Source organism: Perognathus longimembris, chromosome 3, assembly GCF_023159225.1.
Source record: "Perognathus longimembris pacificus isolate PPM17 chromosome 3, ASM2315922v1, whole genome shotgun sequence".
Taxonomy (NCBI): Eukaryota; Metazoa; Chordata; class Mammalia; order Rodentia; family Heteromyidae; genus Perognathus; species Perognathus longimembris.
In genome coordinates this window covers 92,765,325-92,787,041 of record NC_063163.1, presented here as the reverse complement: position 1 = coordinate 92,787,041, position 21,717 = coordinate 92,765,325, and the positions used below count along the sequence as shown (strand labels likewise).

At 43.5% G+C, this 21,717-nt stretch overlaps 1 protein-coding gene across 6 annotated transcripts in view; it reads left to right on the top strand.

The window, feature by feature from the left end:
- The first annotated feature begins 845 nt into the window (after positions 1-845).
- Eif4enif1 (eukaryotic translation initiation factor 4E nuclear import factor 1) overlaps positions 846-21,717 on the top strand; it is a 51,097-nt gene continuing 30,225 nt past the window's right edge. For 2 of the 6 annotated variants that reach the window (XM_048343346.1, XM_048343341.1), the window contains exons 1-4: positions 904-1,023; positions 1,947-2,078; positions 18,811-18,884; positions 21,480-21,607. In XM_048343346.1, coding sequence (XP_048199303.1) covers positions 1,977-2,078; positions 18,811-18,884; positions 21,480-21,607 — 304 coding nt within the window. In that variant the 5' untranslated portion in view covers positions 904-1,023; positions 1,947-1,976. The other 4 variants (XM_048343343.1, XM_048343345.1, XM_048343344.1 and 1 more) reach the window with 4 other exon arrangements.

The following is a 21,717-nucleotide window of genomic DNA, read 5'->3' as shown; positions in this document are numbered from 1 at the left end:
AATTCTTCAGCGGGTTTGTTTTTGTGCCCCTTCCCCTCCCCCCTCGCCAGCTTGTCTCAGCACGCGGGGTGAATGCCCGACAGTCGCCATCTCATTTCACCCCAAAATAAATTTGCACTTCCCCTTCCGGTGCAGGCTACGGGAAAGATTCGGATTATGTGCGGGAGAAATAGCGCTGCAATGGACACGCCAGTCGCCTTTAGCTGTACAAAATGTATGGTGTATGAGTGCACCAACCTCTACAGGTAACCTGTTTATGAATGCACCAACCCATATTAATATCTAGCCCCCCCCCCGAAGCTACGGACCATTTTAGAAATAGCAAATACCAGACAGTCAGAGTTTCACCTAAGATCGTGCCACTAATGAAAACTAAAGTTAGTTGAGTTTCTCTAACTCCGATCCCCACCCCCACCCCACCCGGCAGAAGCACGGGCGGTGGCCGTGCCTCCCGGGCAGGCCAGGGTGCACCGACAGACGCAACCCACCCGTCGCCTCCCCAGCACTACAGCGTGGCGCGGGTCTCGGGGCCCAGGCGCTGCACAACTCCGCCCCCTTCATTGTGCGTGGGAACGCGGGCACCTCCGCGGGGCTGTCTATGGCGATCGCCTGTGCGCAGGGGCTCGGGCTTCCGATGTCCCCACTGCTCCCTCCCCGCGCAGCTACTTTCTCCCTCCCGCTTCTGCCTCTCCACTGCCGAGCCCGCCTAGGAGGAGGCTGTGATGGTTTCTCTCCCTCCCGGCATCGCCGCGGCCACCTCACACCTGGGCGCGCGGAGCGAAGGCCGGGCTGGGCCCCGGTGCGTGCCGGGAGTTATTAAGGGGGAGGGAGCAGAAGAGGCGTGGCCGAGGGCCGTGCTGTGGTTACGGCGGCTGAAGAGAGACAGTTCCAGCGGGTGTGTGAGTTTGGGGGGGGGGGTGCCCCGAGAGCTAAGGCCGCCGGGAGCAGCGCTGGGACCGGCGCGGGCAGCAGGGAGGGGAACGGCGGCCGAGACGCAGGGCCGCCCAGCGGCAGAGGCACCGAGTAAGGATCTCAAGGCGCCTGGGTCCGGGGCGCTGGCCCTAGCAGGGGGTACAGGGTGGGGGAGCAAGAGCCCGAGCGCGTTGCTCTGGGGTCGCGTGCGGGAGCTCGGGTACCGGGGCGCGCGCGGGGGGGTGGGCCGGGGCGCGAGGCTCACGGGGCGGGCGGCGGGCAGGCTGGCGGGGCCTAAGCCGCCGAGACGGACCGGCGGCGGGCCTGCGCCAGCTCCAACTCGAAGCACTCGGGCTGGGTGATCTGGCCTCACTGCGCCCTCCGGCCCGCCTCCCTTCCGTGAGTACCGTCTCCGCCCTTCCTCCAAAGGAGGCCTCTCATCGAGGGCCTGCGCGGGGGACTGGGGGTTGGTCTGGGAAAGCTGACTTTCGGAGCTGGAGCCACTGCTTACCCTTCCCTTGCCACAGACGTCCCTAGCACGGCCACAGGTGTAAGCCGGCTGTGCTAGGGGAGTTCAGGTCCGGTCCTCAGCTCCTGATCGTTGGCTAACAAGGGGCAGCTGGACCCTTCCATTGACAAATGACAGGCACTTTACGACAACCCGGCTTCCCGGATCCCCAGCTCTTCCCAGCCCTCCTACTTGCCCCCACTATTGGGGAAACAATATCTGTCACTGTCTAATCGGCACCCACAGGTCTCAGCGTCTATTTTGGCTGCTCTTTGTATTAAAGTTGGCTAAAGGTTGGGCTCCTTCCGCTTCTGCTTTCCCTCCCCTGAGGATGGTTAGTACATTTTACTAGGAGAAATGACCAAGTCACAGTGATTATGTCTCCAGTTTGATTCTGGTTCAAACAATTTGGGGATGGAGGTTAGTTTGTTTCAAATTAAAGACAAAAAGTTTGTTTCTTAAAGCACACCTGACCTATGAAAACTTCCTGTTCTCTCTGATTATTTTGTATTGATTTATCTTCCAGGTGCAAAAAAAAATTGTGGACTAAGAAGCCATGGATAGGAGACGTGTGAGTCTGAGTGAAACAGAAAATGGAGATGCTTTCCTTGACTTAAAGAAACTGCCGACCTCCAGATCCCCCCATCGCTATACAAAAGTAGGTTTTGTTACTAATGAATGTTTCTTTATAGACTGGAAGTAACATTGTGTTGGTATTATTTCAAGTGATACTCTTGGTCTGCCTCAAATATGGACAAGTAACACCATTGCAGTGAACTTTTTTCTGGGTGTATAAATACCAAGAGTTTGCTTCTAAGCAGCTTTTAGGTTAAGTACTGTCCCATACCCTGTAGAGATTTGTGGATTGGTGTATATTAGCACCCAAGTTCTGAAACAACTGTGGCATGAAGGTGCTATTGACTTAACGTGCTATATGTAGAGTGAGGAGTCCAGCTGTGGGATGATGCTTCAGAATCCCTTCTCTGTATTCATGTTTCCTATAGGAGTAGTCTGGCCAAGATAATTGGATTTTTAAATTTTGGTGTTTTGCTTCCTTACAAATTGAGCTTAGATTCACTTTCAAAAAATAATTCAATCATAGTTACTTCTTTTCTTCTTTTATTTTCTTTGTTATGGAGCTTGAACTCGGGTCTTGGGTGCTGTCCCTGAGTTTTTTTTTGCTCAAAAAAGCACTCTACCACTTTGAGCCACAGTACCACTTCCAGTTTTTTGGTGGTTAATTGGAGATAAGTGTTCCTCAGACTTTCCTGCCCAGCTGGTTGGAACCTCAGTCCTCAGATCTCAGCCTCCTGAGTAGCTAGGATTACAGACATGAGCCACTGGCACCTGGCTTTCATAGCTCCTTTTTTTTTTTTTTTTTCCCCAGTCCTGGGGCTTGAACTCAAGGCCTGGGTACTGTCCTCGGCCTCTTTTCCTCAAGGATAACACTCTACCACTTGAGCCACAACACCACGTCCAGCTTTCTCTGTTGATGTCGTACTGAGGAATTGAACCTAGGGCTTCATGCATGCTAGGCAAGCACTCTAAGCCACATTCCCAACGCCATCATAGTTCCTTTACTAAAAAACTTAAAAGTGGGGTTGGGAATATGGCCTAGTGATAGAGTGCTTGCCTTGTATATATGAAGCCCTGGGCTCGATTCCTCAGCACCACATATATAGAAAAAAGCCAGAAGTGGCACTGTGGCTCAAGTAGCAGAGTGCTAGCCTTGAGCGAAAAGAAGCCAGGGACGGTGCTCAGGCCCTGAGTTCAAACCACAGGACTGGCAAAACAACAACAACAAACAATATCAATTTTTAAACTGATCATTTTGATACCTGCTATGAATGGGAATGGCTGAGGAATCACATCCAGGTCATATATTTATGAATTTCAGTGCATCAGTGTCTGGTTGGCTACCGAATGTTTTTGAACAGGTAAACAGGAGTCACCTGTAAATTCATTTCTAACTTTTTGAAATGTTCTTGGCTAGAGTGCAAAAACAAAGTATATGTTTGCCAGGTACTAGTAGCTCACATCTATAATCCTAGGTACTCAGGAGGTCGAGAATCACAGTTCCAAGCCAGCCCAGGCAGAGAAATCCTTGAGGCACTTATTTCTAATTAACCAACCAAACCAGAACTGGAGGTATGGCTCAAATGGTATTGCACCAGCCAAGCTAAGAAGGTGAGCCCCTGAGTTCAAGCCCCAGTATTAGAATTAATGGAAAAAATGTATGTGCTTAAGTACAAAGCAACTGAGGCTTTTGTTTTGTTTTCTTGCCAGTCCTGGGACTTGAAGTCAGGGCCTGAGCACTGTCCCTGGCCTCTTTTTGCTCAAGGCTAGCACTCTACCTCTTGAGCCACAGTGCCACTTTCGGCTTTTTCTATATATGTGGTGCTGAGGAATCAAACCTAGGACTTCATGTATAGGAGACGAGCACTCTACCACTAGGCCATATTCCCAGCCCCCAACTAAGGCTTTTGATGCAAGAGCTTATGTTCTGGCTGGCCATGTAGCTTAGTGGTAGAGTGCTTGTCTAGCATGTATGAAGACCTGGGTTCAGTTCCACAGTACCACATAAATAGAAAAAGCCAGAAATGGCACTGTGGCTCAAGTAATAGAGTGCTAGCCATGAGCAAAAAGAAGTTCAGAGACAGCCCCCAGGACCTGAGTTCAAGCCTCGGACTGGCAAAAAAGAGAGAGAGCTTATGTTCTGGTTAGGCCTTTGTCTGCATTTCCTTAATGTCTCCCCTGACATGGACTCTAGCTAGCATGGCTTAATTGTCTTTGACTCCCCAGGATATTGATTAAAGCTGAGCTTTAATCAGTGTGTACTGCCGCTTTTACTTACTTGATAAAAGTGTTAAATGGTGTCAGACATTTACTTTCAACATTAAAGAAAAAGAAAAAAGCCAGGAGCAGGTCACTCATACCGGTAATCCTAGCTGCTTAGGAGGCTGAGATTTGAGGTTTTCAAAGCCAAGGGGGGCAGAGAAGTTCCCATGAGAGTCTTATCTCCAATAAATCACTAAAAAACCAAAAGTGGAGCTGTGGCTTAAAAGTGATACAGTACTAGCCTTGAGAAACAGAGCTCAAGAACAGCGCCCAGTCCTGGGCCTTGGGCTCGGGGCCTGAGCACTGTCCCTGGCTTCTTCCCGCTCAAGGCTAGCACTCTGCCACTTGAGCCACAGCGCCACTTCTGGCCATTTTCTGTATATGTGGTGCTGGGGAATTGAACCCAGGGCCTCATGTATACGAGGCAAGCACTCTTGCCACTAGGCCATATCCCCAGGCCCTGTTGATTGTCTTGATACAATTTGTTTTGGCATAACAGAATGTGAATTGATAGTTTTTCAGTTCTGTATTCAGATTTAGTCTTACCAAATCTAAAAGTGCTGGATGGAGTATACTTCACAACTCATCAAGTCATTACCTAAAAATGTTGAAAGATAAAATCTAATTGAATGGAAAAAAAAAACTGATACTTTTTTTTTCCATTCCTGGGGTTTGAACTCAGGATTTGGACACAACCCAGTCCTTGAGCTCTCACTTCTGGCCATTTTCTATATATGTGGTGCTGGTGAATCGAACCCAGGGCTTCATGTATACGAGTCAAGCACTCTTGCCACTAGGCCATATTCCCAGCCCCAGCTCCTCCTTTTTGTTCATGGCTAGTACTCTACCACTTGAGCCACAGCGCCATTTCCAGCTTTTTCATGTGTTTGATTGGAGATAAGAATCTTACCACCTTTCCTTTAGTCATACGTTCATTCATATGACTGAAGGATGATATACAAAGGTGTAACTCCTTTGAACAACTAATGTATTATTTATCAAAATGAATACCAGGAAATGAAAATATGTTTTGGTGGGGAGGGCAAAAATGGAGGGCACACAAATGGAAGGGATGAAGGATGAGCAAATGTCATTCAATGTACACTTAAGTAAAAATTGAATTATGTAACTTGAGGGTAGGGACGGGGAGGGGGGAATATGGGAGAATGATGGAAGAGGTGACATTGATCAAGTAACATTGTACTCATAACCTGACTTAGTTAAGGAATTAAAACTTCTTTGTACAGCTATATAACAATAAGTAAATTAATTTTTTAAAAGCTTAGTATTAGCCTAGATATGGGAGGATCTTGAGTTTAGGGCCAGTCTAAGCAACACTGGAGACACTGTCTGGGAAATTTTAAAAGGCTTAGTATTGTCCTTTTTAGACAAAGTATTGTTATATTGCCCAGGCTGGCCTCTAACACTCCTCTTCCTTCGGCCTCCTGAAGGCTGAGATGACAAATACATACTATTATGGCTGGCTATAGTCTAACCTCAGAATTTTGTCATACTTACATGTGCCTTGAAAAACTTAAGAAGCTGGGTGCTGGTGGCTTTCGCCTGTAATTCTAGCTACTCAAGAGGTAGAGCTCTGAGGGTCAGGTTTTGAAGCCAGCCTCAGCAAGGAAGTCTGTGAGACTCTTATTTCCAGTAAACTACCCAAAAAGCCCAAAGTGAAGCTGTGGCTCAAGTGGTAAATAACCTTGAACAAAAAAAAATCTAAAGACAGCATGTAGGTCCCTAGTTCAAGCCCCAAGATGGGCAAAACAATAACAAAAACCCCACCTTGTTTCAAAGCCAATCATGGATACATGCCTGTAATACCAGCTATTCAGGAGGTGGAGATCTGGATGTTCACAGTCTAAGGCTGGCCCTGGATAAAAATGCAAGGCCCTATCTAAAAGAAAAATCAACTAAACTGCTGGGCATTGGTGGCTCACATCTGTAATCCTAGCTACTCAGGAGGCTGGGATCTGAGGATTGAGGTTCAAAGCCAGCCCAGGCAAGAAAGTCCCTTAGTCTCTTTTATCTCCAGTTAATCCCCAGAAAACCAGAAGTGGCGCTGTAGCTCAAGTGGTAGAGCTCTAGCCTTGAGCTGAAGAGCTCAGGATAGTACCCAGGCCCAGAGTTCAAGCCCCACGACCAACCAAAAAAAACCACTAAACTGAAAAAGGGATGGAGTGGTAGAATGGATCAAGTTCTGCCTAATCAAGTGTTTAAACTCCAGTACTGCTTTTTTGGTTATTGTTTTTCTGTTTGTTAGTAATGACAGTGGAAGATAGACTTAATCTTTTTTTTTTGACTTAACAATCTTGACCAAATTTAGGTGGAACTAGATTTCTACTCCATTTGAGAATATTTAGCTAGAATAATGTTCTGGTAGTGTTAGGCTAGTACTTTCATACATGTTTCTCAACATGCTAGTGATATCATGTGGGACTAAGCCTGTTTCCTTTTGAAGAGAGCTTGATCTTGTGTTCTGAGCACTGTAATGAGTGTTTTCTTCTCCAACTGGAATAATATTTGAGATCTCTGACTCCTTCACCTACATTCTCATACCAAATTACTGGAACAAATAAGAGCATTTCAAGTTCTGCCACTTCACATTGACATGGTAGAAGGGAGTCTACAAGCAATAGAGGGTAGCTATTCTCATCAGGGAATTTTAAAGGTGGTGTGTTCTGTGGAAACTTCTGCAAGTGTGGGATGTTTACAAGGTTAGGAAAATGTATTGGCTTGATGAGAGGGCCCCTTGCCTGTTGACTCTTCTTGGTTTAAGGATAACATTGGAAATCTGTTGAGAAACCAGAGATGTTTTTGGTTTCCATGAAGGTAGAAAGCAGTCGTTTGGACTGGTGCTCTCTTAGGTGCATTATAGTGTTTTTCTGTGGCAGAACATTCTTTAGCACAGCTTTCTTCTCACATTAATAGGCATGGGAGTCACATTATAGTCCTCTGGGCCTTGATGTGGTATAAATTCTGAATAGTAGATCGGGCGTGGGCTTGAAGATTTGGCTTTCTACACAGATCTCAGGTAGTATCCCTGCTGCTGGTCCACTTTGAGTAGCAAGGCTTCAGTCTTCTTGGAGAACTTGATAAATATTAATGTTATCAAAGTAACAGATCTATTGTTACTTATCAGGGTTCAGATGGTGTCTACTGTGCATCTAAGAATATCTCAAGAACTTGTTAGAATCATGATGGATGCTTTCCAAGCACAGTGACGTTTGACCAAGATGGTTATAAGTAGCTTTATCATACCCACCTATCATTGTATGAGACCTGGCCATTAATCTATAAATTCAGGTCTGTTTTGCTTGCCCCATCTCCTAAGTATTTAAATTGTGTTTGGGTAGTATTTAAATATGATTGGATTGTGTTAAAGGACATCTGGAGGTTATACAGTGGATCTTACCTGAATGTTAGGCATGAAAAGTGGTTTATGCAGGGATTTTCAAAATATGGCCACTAAGCCAGCATTAGTATCATCTGATATCTTGTTAGAACTACAAAGTTCAAATCCCTTCTGATATGGTATTGAATCAGAAACTCTGGGAGTTCAAGCCCAGCTATGTTCCTATAACAATCTTTTTGACTAGTTGGTGTTGGCAATCTACTGGTTTCAGAAACAGAAAACTGGTGCTTATTAGTGGAAAATTTGGGAGGGACTCTTTAACCTTGTGTATGTATGCACTTGTGTGCCTGCATACTTCCTGCCCTGAGGCCTGAACTCAGGGTTTGAGTGCTGTCCTGAGCTTCCCCCCACCCCCAATGCTACTGCTCTATCACTTGAGCCACAGTTCCACTTTGGGCTTTTTAGTGGCTAATTGGAGATAAGAATCTCATAGCTTTTCCTGCTCTGGCCAGCTTCGAGCCATGGTCCTCAGATCTCAGCTTCCTGAGTAGCTAGGATTATGGGCTTGAGCCACCAGTGCCCAACTTCCCTCCCCTTTTCTTTTACCAGAATCTGTTATTTACCAGTTATTGAGGTTGCATGCTAGTGATACTAGTTTTTGCTTTTCATTATTCAGAATCATGTTTTTTTTCTTCAAGTGAACAATCTAATCTTAGATACAGAATACACATTTGTCTCAGTCCATCCTTTGTTCATAAATTTTGCCATCAACTTATTAAATGCTATGACCTGTCAGTCGCACAGGGAACAAAAACAGAACATTGGTCTCAATACAGACCACTGTTGAGCATGTATTTGAATCATCTAGCTAAAAAGCAAATGTTGAGGTTATCTGAGTTGTTACTTCATGTGGGTGCGCCTTTATTTTGATTAGTGATTTGGCACAATTTTAGTCTTCCATGTATACAAAGGTCTTCAGAGGAGGCTCCCCATTTTGTGACCAATGGTTCATAGCAGTGGGTTCAGCCATATTTATGTCCGGTTTCAAACCATTAAGAAAGTAGACAGGCAACTGAAGCGAACTGATATATGTAGTCCTCATAGCTTCCATGGAGAAATGCAGTCTTTAAGACTGAGAAAAGGCTGGGAATATGGCCTAGTGGCAAGAGTGCTTGCCTCCTACACATGAAGCTCTCGGTTCGATTCCCCAGCACCACATATATGGAAAATGGCCAGAAGGGGCGCTGTGGCTCAGGTGGCAGAGTGCTAGCTTTGAGTGGGAAGAAGCCAGGGATGGTGCTCAGGCCCTGAGTCCAAGGCCCAGGACTGGCCAAAAAAAAAGAGTAAGATTTGAGTCCTAGATATAAATCAAGAATTAAGTGCTTCATTTTTCATATGCATAGATCTTGTTTCATAACTTTTATCTGCAATCTTCCATAAACTAAGTTGAGTAGTAACTTGTAACAAGTGGAATATCGGTAACATATTCAGTTACAAACCTCTTAAGCCAGTATAAAACTAAGGATGGCTTTTTTCTGTATATGTGATACTGAGGAATCAAACCCAGGGCTTCATGCATGCAAGGCAAGCACTCTACCTCTGAGCCACATTCCTAGCTTCTTGTTATGCTGGGACAAAACCCTCAACTGGACACAAGCTAAACATCCGCTCTCCTACTGATCTACAACCCAGCCTCCATCTACATTTTAATCTTTAATATGGAGCCAGAATGCCTTAAAAATGTTTTTCTTATTTTAGACTTCTCTCTAGTATTTGTCTACCTTTTTAGTATTTTATATTACTTTTTTTCTTTCTTTTTTTTTTCTGTTGGGTGTGGGTCTTGAACTCAGGGCTTTAGCACTGTGCCTGAGCTGTTTTTTGCTCAAGGCTATCTCTCTACCACTTGAAGCCATAACTCTACTTCTGGTTTGATGGTAATTAATTGGAGATAACAGTCTCATGTACTTTCCTTCCCCCTACTGACTTTGAATTGTGTTCCTTAGATCTCAGCCTCTTAAGTAGGACTACTGATGTGAGCCATCAGTGTCTGGCTTTTTACATTGCTTTTTATCCATTGTGTGAATACATGTAAAAGTCAAGGTTTATTTATTTATTTATTTATTTTTTACTCTTTTTTTTTTTTTTTTTTTGGCCAGTCCTGGGCCTTGGACTCAGGGCCTGAGCACTGTCCCTGGCTTCTTCCCGCTCAAGGCTAGCACTCTGCCACTTGAGCCACAGCGCCGCTTCTGGCCGTTTTCTGTATATGTGGTGCTGGGGAATCGAACCTAGGGCCTCGTGTATCCGAGGCAGGCACTCTTGCCACTAGGCTATATCCCCAGCCCCAAGGTTTATTTTTATTTCATTGGCCAGATTAATAGAAAAAACATGAACAACGGGGCTGGGGATGTAGCCTAGTGGCAAGAGCGCTTGCCTCGTTTACATGAAGCTCTGGGTTTGATTCCCCAGCACCACATATACAGAAAACGGCCAGAAGTGGCGCTGTGACTCAAGTGGCAGAGTGCTAGCCTTGAGCAAAAAGAAGCCAGGGACAGTGCTCAGGCCCTGAGTCCAAGGCCCAGGACTGGCAAAAAAAAACAACACAAAAAAAATGAACAACAACATAAAAACAGGCTTTTTGTTGTTTTTCCATTCTCATCTTAATTTCATGTAATTCTTTTATTGGAAGATAGTCTTTGATGGGGCTGGGAATGTGGTTTAGTGGTAGAATGCTTGCCTAGCATGAATGAAGTCCTGGTTTGGTTCCTTAGTACCACATAAAACAGAAAAAAATTCAGAAGTGGCGCCGTGGATCAAGTGGTAGAGTACTAGCCTTGAGCAAAAAGAAGCCAGGGACAGTGCCCAGGCCCTGAGTTGAAGTTCCAGGGCTTGCCATAAATACATACATACATACATACATACATCACAACACTCACCTTAATTATAAGATACCAGACATCTTGCTCACAAAAAGCAGAATTCCCCTTTGGTTCTCTTTAGAAATATGACTTGAATGAAATCCTACTGGAATGTTGTTTGATGGATAGCTGTTTCTGCATGGGATTCCTGCAGAAAGAAATAGAATGAGTATTTTCACCACTGTTGTCTTGGACACATATTTGGATTTTCATCTTTCATACTGATCACTAAAAAGTGAGTGTTCATATCAGTCATAATTCCCTGATCAATTGTTTTGAGAAGCTTGACAAATTCTCTTTAAGGAAGGCTGCCACAACTAAAAATGTGCTTGCTCATACTTCCTAGGGTATGTGGCTCTTGGGCAATTAGCAGCTTGCTCTTGTCTGGTTGTACTAACCTATGCAAAAAAGTGAGGTCTCAGATATTAAGTATTTTGTTGTCCTGAAAATAATTTTTGTGAATTTGTCCATAGTCAGTAACCTACCCTTCCTCCTTCTCATACTCCCTCCCTCCCTCCCTTCTGTTTGTCCATCTGTCCATCTATCCATCAATCCATCATGGGGTTGAATTCTGGGCCTGGGCACTGTCCCTGAGCTCCTTTTTGCTCAAGGCAAATACTCTATCATTTGAGCCACAGTACCACTTCTGGCTTTTTCTATGATGAATTGGAGACAAGAATCTCATGAACTTTGCTGCCCAGGCTGGCTTTGAACTGTGATCCTTAGATCTCAGCCTCCTGAGCTAGGATTACAGGAGTGAGCTACAGCGCCTGTATAAATTTCTATTCTTAGGCTACAAAAGGGTAATCTCACATTTTCTCTGAAGTACTAATGAAGAAAGAGCAGTTAGAGTGGACACTTTCCAAGGACTTTTTTTAAACCTTTAACCAAATTTGAAGGCTTTCAAAGGAGTTCTTTTCCAGGGATAATTGATGTGAAGGGCTCTTGATAAATAAGGCAAGTTCAAGAACACTTGTCTTCAGAGATTAGAAGAAGCATGGGGCAAGGACACAAGACGTTAGCTAATAATGGTAGGCCTTGCACCTGGCGCACAGGAAATGTTCTGTGCCCAGTTCAGACAAGAGCAAACTGTGTTCACTTGTGGCTTCTTTCCATTTAAAGTGGGAGATTCTCTTGCTGTATTCCATGTTAGGCTTTATAGGTCATTGCTGGAAAGTCAAACATTTAGTGCTGTGTTTTTAATTTTAAGTTTTAGAAAGTATTTTAGTATGACAGGTTAAATAGAAATTGACAGCACAGACACATATCCTGCTCCCCAAGCAAGAAATTCAGGAGTCATCAATCCTCAATTTCATTTATTTATTTACTTGGTGTCAGTTTAGGGGCTTGAACTTGGGCCAGGGGTGCCTTCCCTGACCTTTTTTGCTCAAGACTAGTGCTCTGCCTCTTGAGCCACAGCTCTCCTTCTGGATTTTTGGCAGTTAATTGGTGATGATAGTCTTACACTTTCCTGTCCAGACTGGCTTTGAAGCACTATCCTCTGAGTTCAGCCTTCTGAGTAGCTAGGTTTATAATCCTGAATCATGGAAGTACAAATTCTGAATTTCTTTTTTAATGTACTTTATTGTAGATACTTTTTTTTTTTGCCAGTCCTGGAGCTTGAACTCAGGGCCTGAGCACTGTTCCTGAGCTTCTTTTGTTCAAGGCTAGCACTCTGCCACTTGAGCCACAGCACCACTTCTGGCCTTTTCTGTTTATGTGGCGCTGAGGAATGGAACCCAGGGCTTAATGCATGCTAGGCAAGCACTTTACAGCTAAGCCACATTCCCAGCCCACAGATAAACTTTTTTTTTTCTTTTTGGTTGATTGTGGAGCTTGATTGAATTCAGAGTGTGGGCACTGTACTTGCCCTTTTTGTTTGGGGTTTGTCGGTTGTAGAGTTTGAACTCATGGCCTGAGCACTGTTACTGAGTTTTTTTGCTCATGGCTAGTGCTGTACCACTTTGAGTTACAGCACCACTTCCAGTTTTCTGGTGGATTGACGATAAGAGCCTTATGGACCTTGCTGCCCAAGTTGGCTTTGAACCGTGATCCTCAGATCTCAGCCTTCTGAGTAGCTAGGATTACAGGTGTGAGCCACCAGCTACTGGCTGCAAATAAACTTTTGTTTTTGTCTTTTTGTTTGAGATGGTCTTGCTCTGTGGCTCGCACTAGCCTTTTTTTTTTTTTTTTTTTTTGCCAGTCCTGGGGCTTGGACTCAGGGCCTGAGCACTGTCCCTGGCTTCTTTCTGCTCAAGGCTAGCACTCTACTACTTGAGCCACAGCGCCACTTCTGCCTTTTTCTGATTATGTGGTGCTGAGGAATCGAACCTAGGGCTTCATGCATGCAAGGCAAGCACTCTACCACTAAGCCACATTCCCAGCCCCCACTCTAGCCTTTTAACACACAATTTTCAGTTCTGTATGTGTGTATATTACTCCTAAAGTCTGAAATTTGGACCTCCTGCTTCCTAAGCAGGCATTCTACCACTTCAGCCACACCTTCAGCCTTTTTTGTGCTGTCTTGCCTCTTGCTCAGGTGTGCAACTGGATTAAGACCCACCTGCTTTGGCTTCCTATCATAGCTGGGATGGCAGGTGTGTACAACCATACCCAGCTACCTGCTTTTTTTTTTGGCCAGTCCTGGGCCTTGGACTCAGGGCCTGAGCACTGTCCCTGGCTTCTTCCCGCTCAAGGCTAGCACTCTGCCATCTGAGCCACAGCGCCCCTTCTGGCCGTTTTCCATATATGTGGTGCTGGGGAATCGAACCGAGAGCTTCATGTGTAGGAGGCAAGCACTCTTGCCACTAGGCCATATTCCCGGCCCCCAGCTACCTGCTTTTTAAAATAAACTTTGAAAACTGGCATGTAATTCACACATGCATAAAATTTTCTCTTTATATATGGTAAAATATTCAGCGTTTTTAGTAAAATCACATACTTGTACAGCTACTATTAATGAATTCCCCATACAGAAACTCTATACTAATTATTAGCAAGTAATCACTCCCATTATCTTCTTCCCTGTTAATCTTTTTGTTTTTCTTCTTTTGCAGTAATAGGCATTTGAATTGAGGGCCAAATGCTTCCCAGGCTTGCTTGCTTGACTGGTGCTCTACTACTTGGAGCCATACCTAGGTCTGCTTTTTTAAAAAATATATTTTTTTAATCTAAAGGTAATATACAGACAAATTATGGTTACATATGTCAGGTAAACAGTACATTTCTTTTTGGACAATGTCTCCCTTTCTCACGCTCTCTTCCAGTTTTTCCCTCCCGTCCCTACCCACAAGTTGTATAGTTCATTTTCAACATAATGTCTAGTGAGTGGCGTTGCTGCATTTTATATTGGTAATTTCCAAAGTACTATCTTGTTTTGTGCCCATACCAGTCTGGGCTATGATCTTATATTCCCTGTGTTGCTGGGGATAGACAGACACACACCACCATGCACAGTCATTATACTGTATCTCTTGTAGCTAGGATTTCAGGCAGACACTAGTGCACCCAGATATTGTTTGAGATGGTGTCTCAAAAACTTATTATTGGGACAAGGAATGTGGCTTAGGGGTAGAGTGCCTACCTAGCATGCATGAAGCCCTGGGTTTGATTCCTCAGTACCACATAAACAGAAAAGGCCAGAAATGGCACTGTGGCTCAGGTGGTAGAGTGCTATCCTTGAGCAAAAGAAGCTCAAGGACAGTGGCCAGGCCCTGAGTTCAAGCCTCAGGACTGACAAAAAAGTAGATTTAGTGTTGGAACTTGTAGGGGGCTTTATAATCTTTTGTGCTGTGGTAGCAGAAAATTGGTTTGCAGTGGTTTCTCTTCCACCTCTCCACAGTATTATACAGAAATATTTCCTATATTGTAACATCGTGTGTGTGTGTATGTGTATGTATGCCCGAATAAGATATCACTCATAAGTTAATTGTAAATGTTGAATACCCTGATTTTACAAGGCAAGCACTCTACCATATTCCCAGCCCCTGAATACTCTGATTTTAAAACTAAAATGGCTTCTGGTCAAAGGTTATTTTACAAGGCCAAGAACATTCCAGGCTTCAGATATCTGAAGACAAAACATGAATTCATGGCATGTTTATGTGCAACGATTCCTGTAGACTGAGAGCAAGTGTTTCCCTCCATCCTTATCCCACAACATGGAGTCCATGTGACTGAGGCCTCCTCTCTGGAGGATTGGGGCGAAGGTTGCAGAGATCCTAACAGTGCTTCATGCTTTTTTTTTTTTTTTTTTTTTTGCAAGGCTGCTGCAGCACTGTACTGGTACTGAAAGATTGTTTTTTGCTTTATTATGAAAATGTGTAGATATAACCCTCAGGAGGTGATGGTTTGTGTTTTGTGTGCCTATGCACTGGTACATTTATCATTAGTGTGTGTGTTTATGTGCACAATTACATGTCCTTATTTCTTGGTTCAGGTGAAAGACTTACAGACAAATGAAATACACTGCTCCCAGACCTTAGTTTTTTATGCCATTTCCCACAATTTCTTGGAGAAATGGTTGGCTCTAGGACTAGGACAGGATTGGGGCATGATAAACCAGAAAGTAAGGCACTGCAGTATTGCTGGGTTTTTCTTCTCCTTTTACAGTGCTGGGCCTCATTCATGTTACTCAAATACCCTGACCCTGACCTACGTGACTAGCACTTCTTGTTTTTCCTGGAGACAAGTGTGATTGTGTAGCTCGGGCTAGCTGCAAACGCAAGATCCTCCTGTGGGGGCCTCCTTGAGTTGCTGGGATTATAAGCCTGTGCCCCCTCACCTGTTTTAAGGCAGCATTTTAAAGAGACAAAAAAAAAAAGAAAAGAAAAGAGGGATATGTTGAAAGGACATAGGAGCCATCTTGAAAATGCGAAATCTAGGATAATTTGGGCACCAAAATAATTAAGAAATTGTGAGTATGGCTCTAGTAGTAGAGTTCAATATCAGTGAGCAGAAAGTATTTATTTTGAGCTGGAGGCATGGCTAAAGCTTAGCGAGTGTGGTACCCTTAATTCAGACCTCAGTACCACCCCTGAAAAAAGTACCAAAATAAGAACATTAATGGATTATGTACCAAAACTGTGAGTCCATACTAATACATACAGTAAATGGAGAGAGAAGCTGGCATGTAATTCTTTATTTTGTTTTTTGCCAGTCCTAAGGCTTGAACTCAGGGCCTGAGCACTATGTCTGAGACTCTTTGCCCTCAAGGCTAGTACTCTACCACTTGAGCCACAGAGCCACTTCTCTGACAGGTAATTCTGGAGAGGAAGTTGGTTGCTGGACAGGCATTCTACAACTTGAGCCACATCTCCAGAACCTTGGAGAAAAAAAGTTGAAATTGGAAAAGGCAAGAGTGGTTTAGGCAAGAATCATCTAAGGGATTTGGGGGTGAGTAAGTAGGGGCTGGGCCCCGGGCTTGAACTCTGGGCCTAGGCACTATTCCTGAGTTCTTTTGCTCAAGGCTAGTGCTCTGCCACTTGAGCCACAGGCTCACAGCCTTAGCTGGTTTCTAATCTCAATCCTCAGATCTCAGCTTCCTGAGTAGTTAGGATTATAGGCATGAGCCACCAGCACCTGGCTATGGATTTATTTTTTTTTTTTTATGAAAACCAGGATATGTGGATGATTTTAAAGTGCCTCCCTACAGACTGCTTACTAATTGCAAGTAGAAAAGTCTAATCAGTGTAGAAACAAGAGAACACCGGGACCAGATAAACAAAATTAACAGCACTGATTGAAACAGCTGGACACATTCAGCAATTCTACTCCAAAAAGGATACATTTCTTATTTTCTTTTAGGTTAGTATTTGCCTCAGAGAATCATGAAGAAACATCAGACAAAGCCCAAACAAATAATATCCTTTTTAAAAGACCCTACAGGGCTGGGGATATGGCCTAGTGACAAGAGAGCTTGCCTCGTATACATGAGGCCCTGGGTTCAATTCCCCAGCACCACATATACAGAAAACTGCCAGAAGTGGCGCTGTGGCTCAAGTGGCAGAGTACTAGCCTTGAGCAAAAAGGAAGCCAGGGACAGTACTCAGGCCCTGAGTCCAAGGCCCAGGACTGGCCAAAATAAATAAATGAATGAATGAATGAATGAATGAATGAATAAATAAATAAATAAATAAAAAGACCCTACATAATGGCTCACACTTGTACTGCTAGCACTTGAGAGGAGAGGTCTCAGGAATTTGAGGCCAGCCTAGGCTGTATAACAAGTTATGCTATGAGGTTTATGTCTATAATCCTATTTACTTAGGAAGCAGAGATCAGGAGGATCAAGGCCAGCTTAGACAGCACATATTAGCAAGACCCCCATCTCAGCCAGTTAAAGCTGGACATGGTGGCACATGCCTTTCATCCAAGCTATAGCACAAAGTGGAAAAATAGGAGGATCACAGCTTAATCACCAACTAGGGCAGAAAGTGAGATTGTATTCTAAAAATAACAAGAAAAGGGACTGGAGGTTTGTTGCTCCTCAACAGTTAGAATGCCTGCTTACGAAGCACAAAACTAGCTTCAAACCCCAGTACTGCAAAAATTAAATAATAGTAATATCAGGAAATAGGGACCAAGTGGTAGAGTACCCACCTGGCATGCATAGAACCATGGATTCAAGCCCTTTGCCTTACCCCTTAATAGCTGAAAGTTGTGGAAATGTTCCACATTAAAGGATACCAAGGTGATAGGATGACCTGATAACCGGTTCTAGACTGAGTCCTGTGTTGGAGGGAAAGGTGAAAGGGTAAAAATAAAAGACGGTATTGGGCCAGTAGAAAAAAATCAGAATTGGGAGGACAGTTGAAAGTATTGATAACTGTAGTTATGGAAAGCAGGCTTTCTCAGCCATGGATTATAGAACTAAGTGTCTGTGCTCATGGGTATCCGTTGTATGGAATGAGTTGGCTTCTTGCCTCTGAAATGATATTGGCCTCATATCATCAACTTCTTGAGAGAATGGGAAAAATGATCATCTCAATGTATAGGGCCAAATTAACTCATGAAATTGGGTAAAATGTATGAGAATATCCTTTTTATTTGGAAATAGGCATTGAAGTATATGGGAGTAAAAGATTACTGCTTAAGCATTTTTATCTCAAATGGCTAAAAAAGATACATATTAGAAAAGCAATTGATAGGGGCTGGGGATATGGCCTAGTGGCTAGAGTGCTTGCCTCGTATACATGAGGCCCTAGGTTCGATTCCCCAGCACCACATATACAGAAAATGGCCAGAAGTGGCGCTGTGGCTCAAGTGGCAGAGTACTAGCCTTGAGCAAGAAGAAGCCAGGGACAGTGCTCAGGCCTTGAGTCCAAGCCCCAGGACTGGCCAAAAAAAAAAAAGAAAGAAAAGCAATTGATAAAGTAAATGGAGGAAAACATTAATCTATAAAGCCAAGTAAAGAGTATATTCAAGTTTTCTGTCCTTTTTAAAGTTTACTTTAAAATATGATACATTTTTTGAAAACATCTCTTCATGAATTGGTATCTAATATATTTAAAGATGGTGAATGAAGTTAGCTGGAGGTTTTGTCTTAAGACTGAAACTTCCATGCTTTATTGGGCATTCAGTATCATGGACTTTATTATTGGACAGCAATGTATGAGAAAGTGTGTTAGCAAAAACCGGTCACTAGTGATCATATCACTATTTGATAACACTATTTTGAGTTTCTGAGATCCATGATCTCGGCCAGATGTGTGCAAATGCCTGTAATCTCAACCACATGGGAGATGGAAGATCATGGTCCAAGGCTAGCTCCCTGGCAAAAGTGAGACCCTATTTGAAAAATAAAGCAAAGAGGTCTGGGGGTATAGCTGAAGTATTAGACTGCCTGCCTAGCAAGTGTAAGTCTGGATGCTCAAACTGCAGGACCACCAATAAATAAATAAATAAAAGATTCTGATCTAACTCTACATCTTTCTGAAGTAAGGCAGAGTTTAAGTTAAAATACTTAGAATTAGGGCTGGGAATGTGGCTTAGCGGTACAGTGCTTGTCTAGCATGCATGAAGCCTTGGGTTTGATTCCTCAGCACCACATAAACAGAAAAAGCCAGAAGTGGTGCTGTGGCTCAAGTGGTAGAGTGCTAGCCTTGAGCAAAAAGAAGCCAGGGACAGTGCTCAGGCCCTGAGTCCAAACCCCAGGACTGGCCAAAAAAAAAAAAAAAAAACACCAAAAAATTTAGAATTACTCATAACAGAAATAAGTTGGAAGTATGTGTCCTCAGAAGTGTGATTTTTAAAAATCCCCATTTGATTTCTCTTTTTAGGAGGAGCTCTTGGATATAAAAGAACACCCCCATTCCAAACAGAGGCCTTCTTGCCTCTCCGAAAAGTACGACAGGTATGGCTGTCATTCTAAGTCATTAACTTCTAATGGTTCTTTTTTGTTATTGTTGTTATACCACATTTGTTGGTATATTAGAGTTATATTAAGGGTTTTTTTTTTGTAGAATTATGAATGAGGGAGGGATTTCAAATGGTAGTAACATGGACTTCCAACTAGTAATGAAACGAAAACTAGAAAGTGACAAAGTCACAGAGCAGAACAAAAACCTAAGTCTGGTGTTTTCTCCAGAGCCCCTGGCTGTGCTTTGAATGTAGTTCTCCAAGGGCTTGCCCTAGGCTTGTTGATCTGGAGGGCTCTGAGCCTTTTACCTCTGTTCCCCAAAGACCCATTCTGCTATTTAGCCTCATTGTGTTAGGCTCCTTTAGAGAAGGTTTGAAAATTCTATAGCTAAAAATGATCAGAAAAGAATCTCCTAAAAATAATTCTATATTACACTTGTTATGAACACTTGGCATTTCATATTAGCATTTTTTTAAACTGGTAATGGGGCTTGAACCAAGGGGCCTAGGTCCCTTAGCTTTCTTGTTCTAGACTGGCACTCTACCATTTGAGCCACAGCTGTGCTTTCAGCCTTTTGCTGGTTCATTGGAGGTAAGAGTCTCAGAATTTCCTACCCAGGCTGTATTGGAACTGCAATCCTCAGATTTCATTCTCCTGAGTAGCTAGGATTACAGGTGTAAGCCACCAGCTCCCAGCTTGGCCTACATTTTTAACTTACAATGTGTCATACTACATGTAATTCTGGGGTTAAATAGGACAGGTATTTTTATTTTTTTCAGGGCTGAGGAATGAACCCAGAATCTCCTCCATGCTAACTTAGTAGCTGCTCTACCACTGAGCTATGTCTTCAGCCAGACAGCCTTTTTATAATTGTATATGGGCTCCTATTAAATCTAGACACCTCACTAGTATTCCTCGAGTAAAGGCAATACTAGAATAATAGCTATTCTGATTAGCTAGGGTTCTTCATGAGTCACACACAGATAAGCAGTTTGGGGGGATTTGTTTTTTGTTTTGTTTTGTTTTTTCTATATTCTTTAAAACTGTAAATCCCTGTCACGTTAGTTACCTGAGAGAATGAGATCAGGAAGATCTAGGCCAGCCTGGGTAGAAAAGTTCTCAAGATTCCATCCCAGTGGAATAAGCTGGTGTGTGTGTGCCCATCGCAGTTAACAAGAAGCCTAAAACAGGCAGATCACAATCTAGGTCCATGCCCAGGCAAGGTAGTAAGACCCTATCTCAAAAATAACATGCATAAATTGTGTAATAATGGCTCATGCCTGTAATCTTAGCTACTTGGCAAGATAAGATCAGGAGAATGCAGGTTTGAGATCAGCCTTGGCAGAAATGGAGTTGTGAGATCCCATCTCCATAGAGGGATGTTGAACATGGTGGCATGTTCCTGTTTCCCAAGTACCTATCAATAGCCTAAAAGTAGACTGCTCACAGCTCAGGCAGGAAATAAGACTGTATCCCAAAAATAACCAACCAGAAACAGAGGTAAAGGCATTGGCGTGATCTGTGGTTTGGGGAAGGAAACACTTTATGCAGAGGACTGCATAGTAACATGTCCAGGATGTCCTCCATGATGACACAGAGCTAAAATCTGACTCGAGATATTTGGTTTCAAAGCTTTCTGCTCTGCCAACTATACCACCCTGCCACCTCACCAATAGAAAGGGAAGCACAACAGAAAACATTGCTTACAAATCATAGGCCTTTAAGAGCTGTTCACCTCGGGGACAAAAATGAAAATCCACACAGAAATCTGGAAACATACACACCACATATTCCAGAAGATGCTTCTGGTAAAAAGATTGTGGTGCCTTTTTCTCCTCCCTTTTTATAAATCTGTAGTAAACTGAGTAATCCATCTTTATGGGACATGTTTATATAGGATAGGCATAGTTACTGTAATCTATGATGTACCACAGGTTTGTGGGCTCAGTATTGGTATATAAGCCATTGGTTGTTTTTGTTTTTATGCCAGTCCTGGGACTTGAACTCAGGACCTGGGCACTGTCTTTGGGCTTTTTTGCTCAAGGCTAGCACTCTACCACTGGAGCCACAACTCCACTCCCAGATTTCTTGGTGCTTAATTGGAAACAAGATTCTCAACGAACATTCCTGCTCAAGTTGGCTTTGAATCATGATCCTCAGATCTCAGCCTCCTGAGTAGCTAGGATTACAGGTATGAGCCACCAGTGCTCAGCCCAGACCATTGGTTTTGAAGAGACTGTTGATGTTATATGATCAGCATTATTACAAAATTAATAGTTTCTTTTGTTTTGTTGGGGTTTTGTTCTGTTTTTTTAGAGTCTCACTATGAAGCCCAGTCTGGCCTCAAACTCCGAGGACTTCTGAGTCTCCCAAGTGCTGGGATTATAGGCATACATCCACATGCCCAGTTTAATAGTTTTTTATTCATCTTAAATGAAGTGACAATTCTGAAGGCAAGCGTGAAGTCTTCAATTGGAAAGGATTTCCATAACTCATTATCTAAGGAGTTTAGAAATTAGACTACTATCTAGAAACTAGACTACCTGTATAGTTAGCAAATGGTAACTGTGAGTACCTTTTGATCTGTAGTGATGGCGTCTGGGACCCTGAGAAGTGGCATGCCTCTCTCTACCCAACTTCAGGGCGAAGCTCACCAGTAGAAACGCTGAAGAAAGAGTCAGATTCAGACCGGCCATCGTTGGTGCGCAGGATAGTAGGTGAGTGCCTGGGTCACTCGGGTGGGATGGTGATTTTGGAAACAAACTCTTGGCTGCTGTTTTCACGCTTAGCTGTGAGAAATAGTATCAGAAAACAGACTTACGGGGCT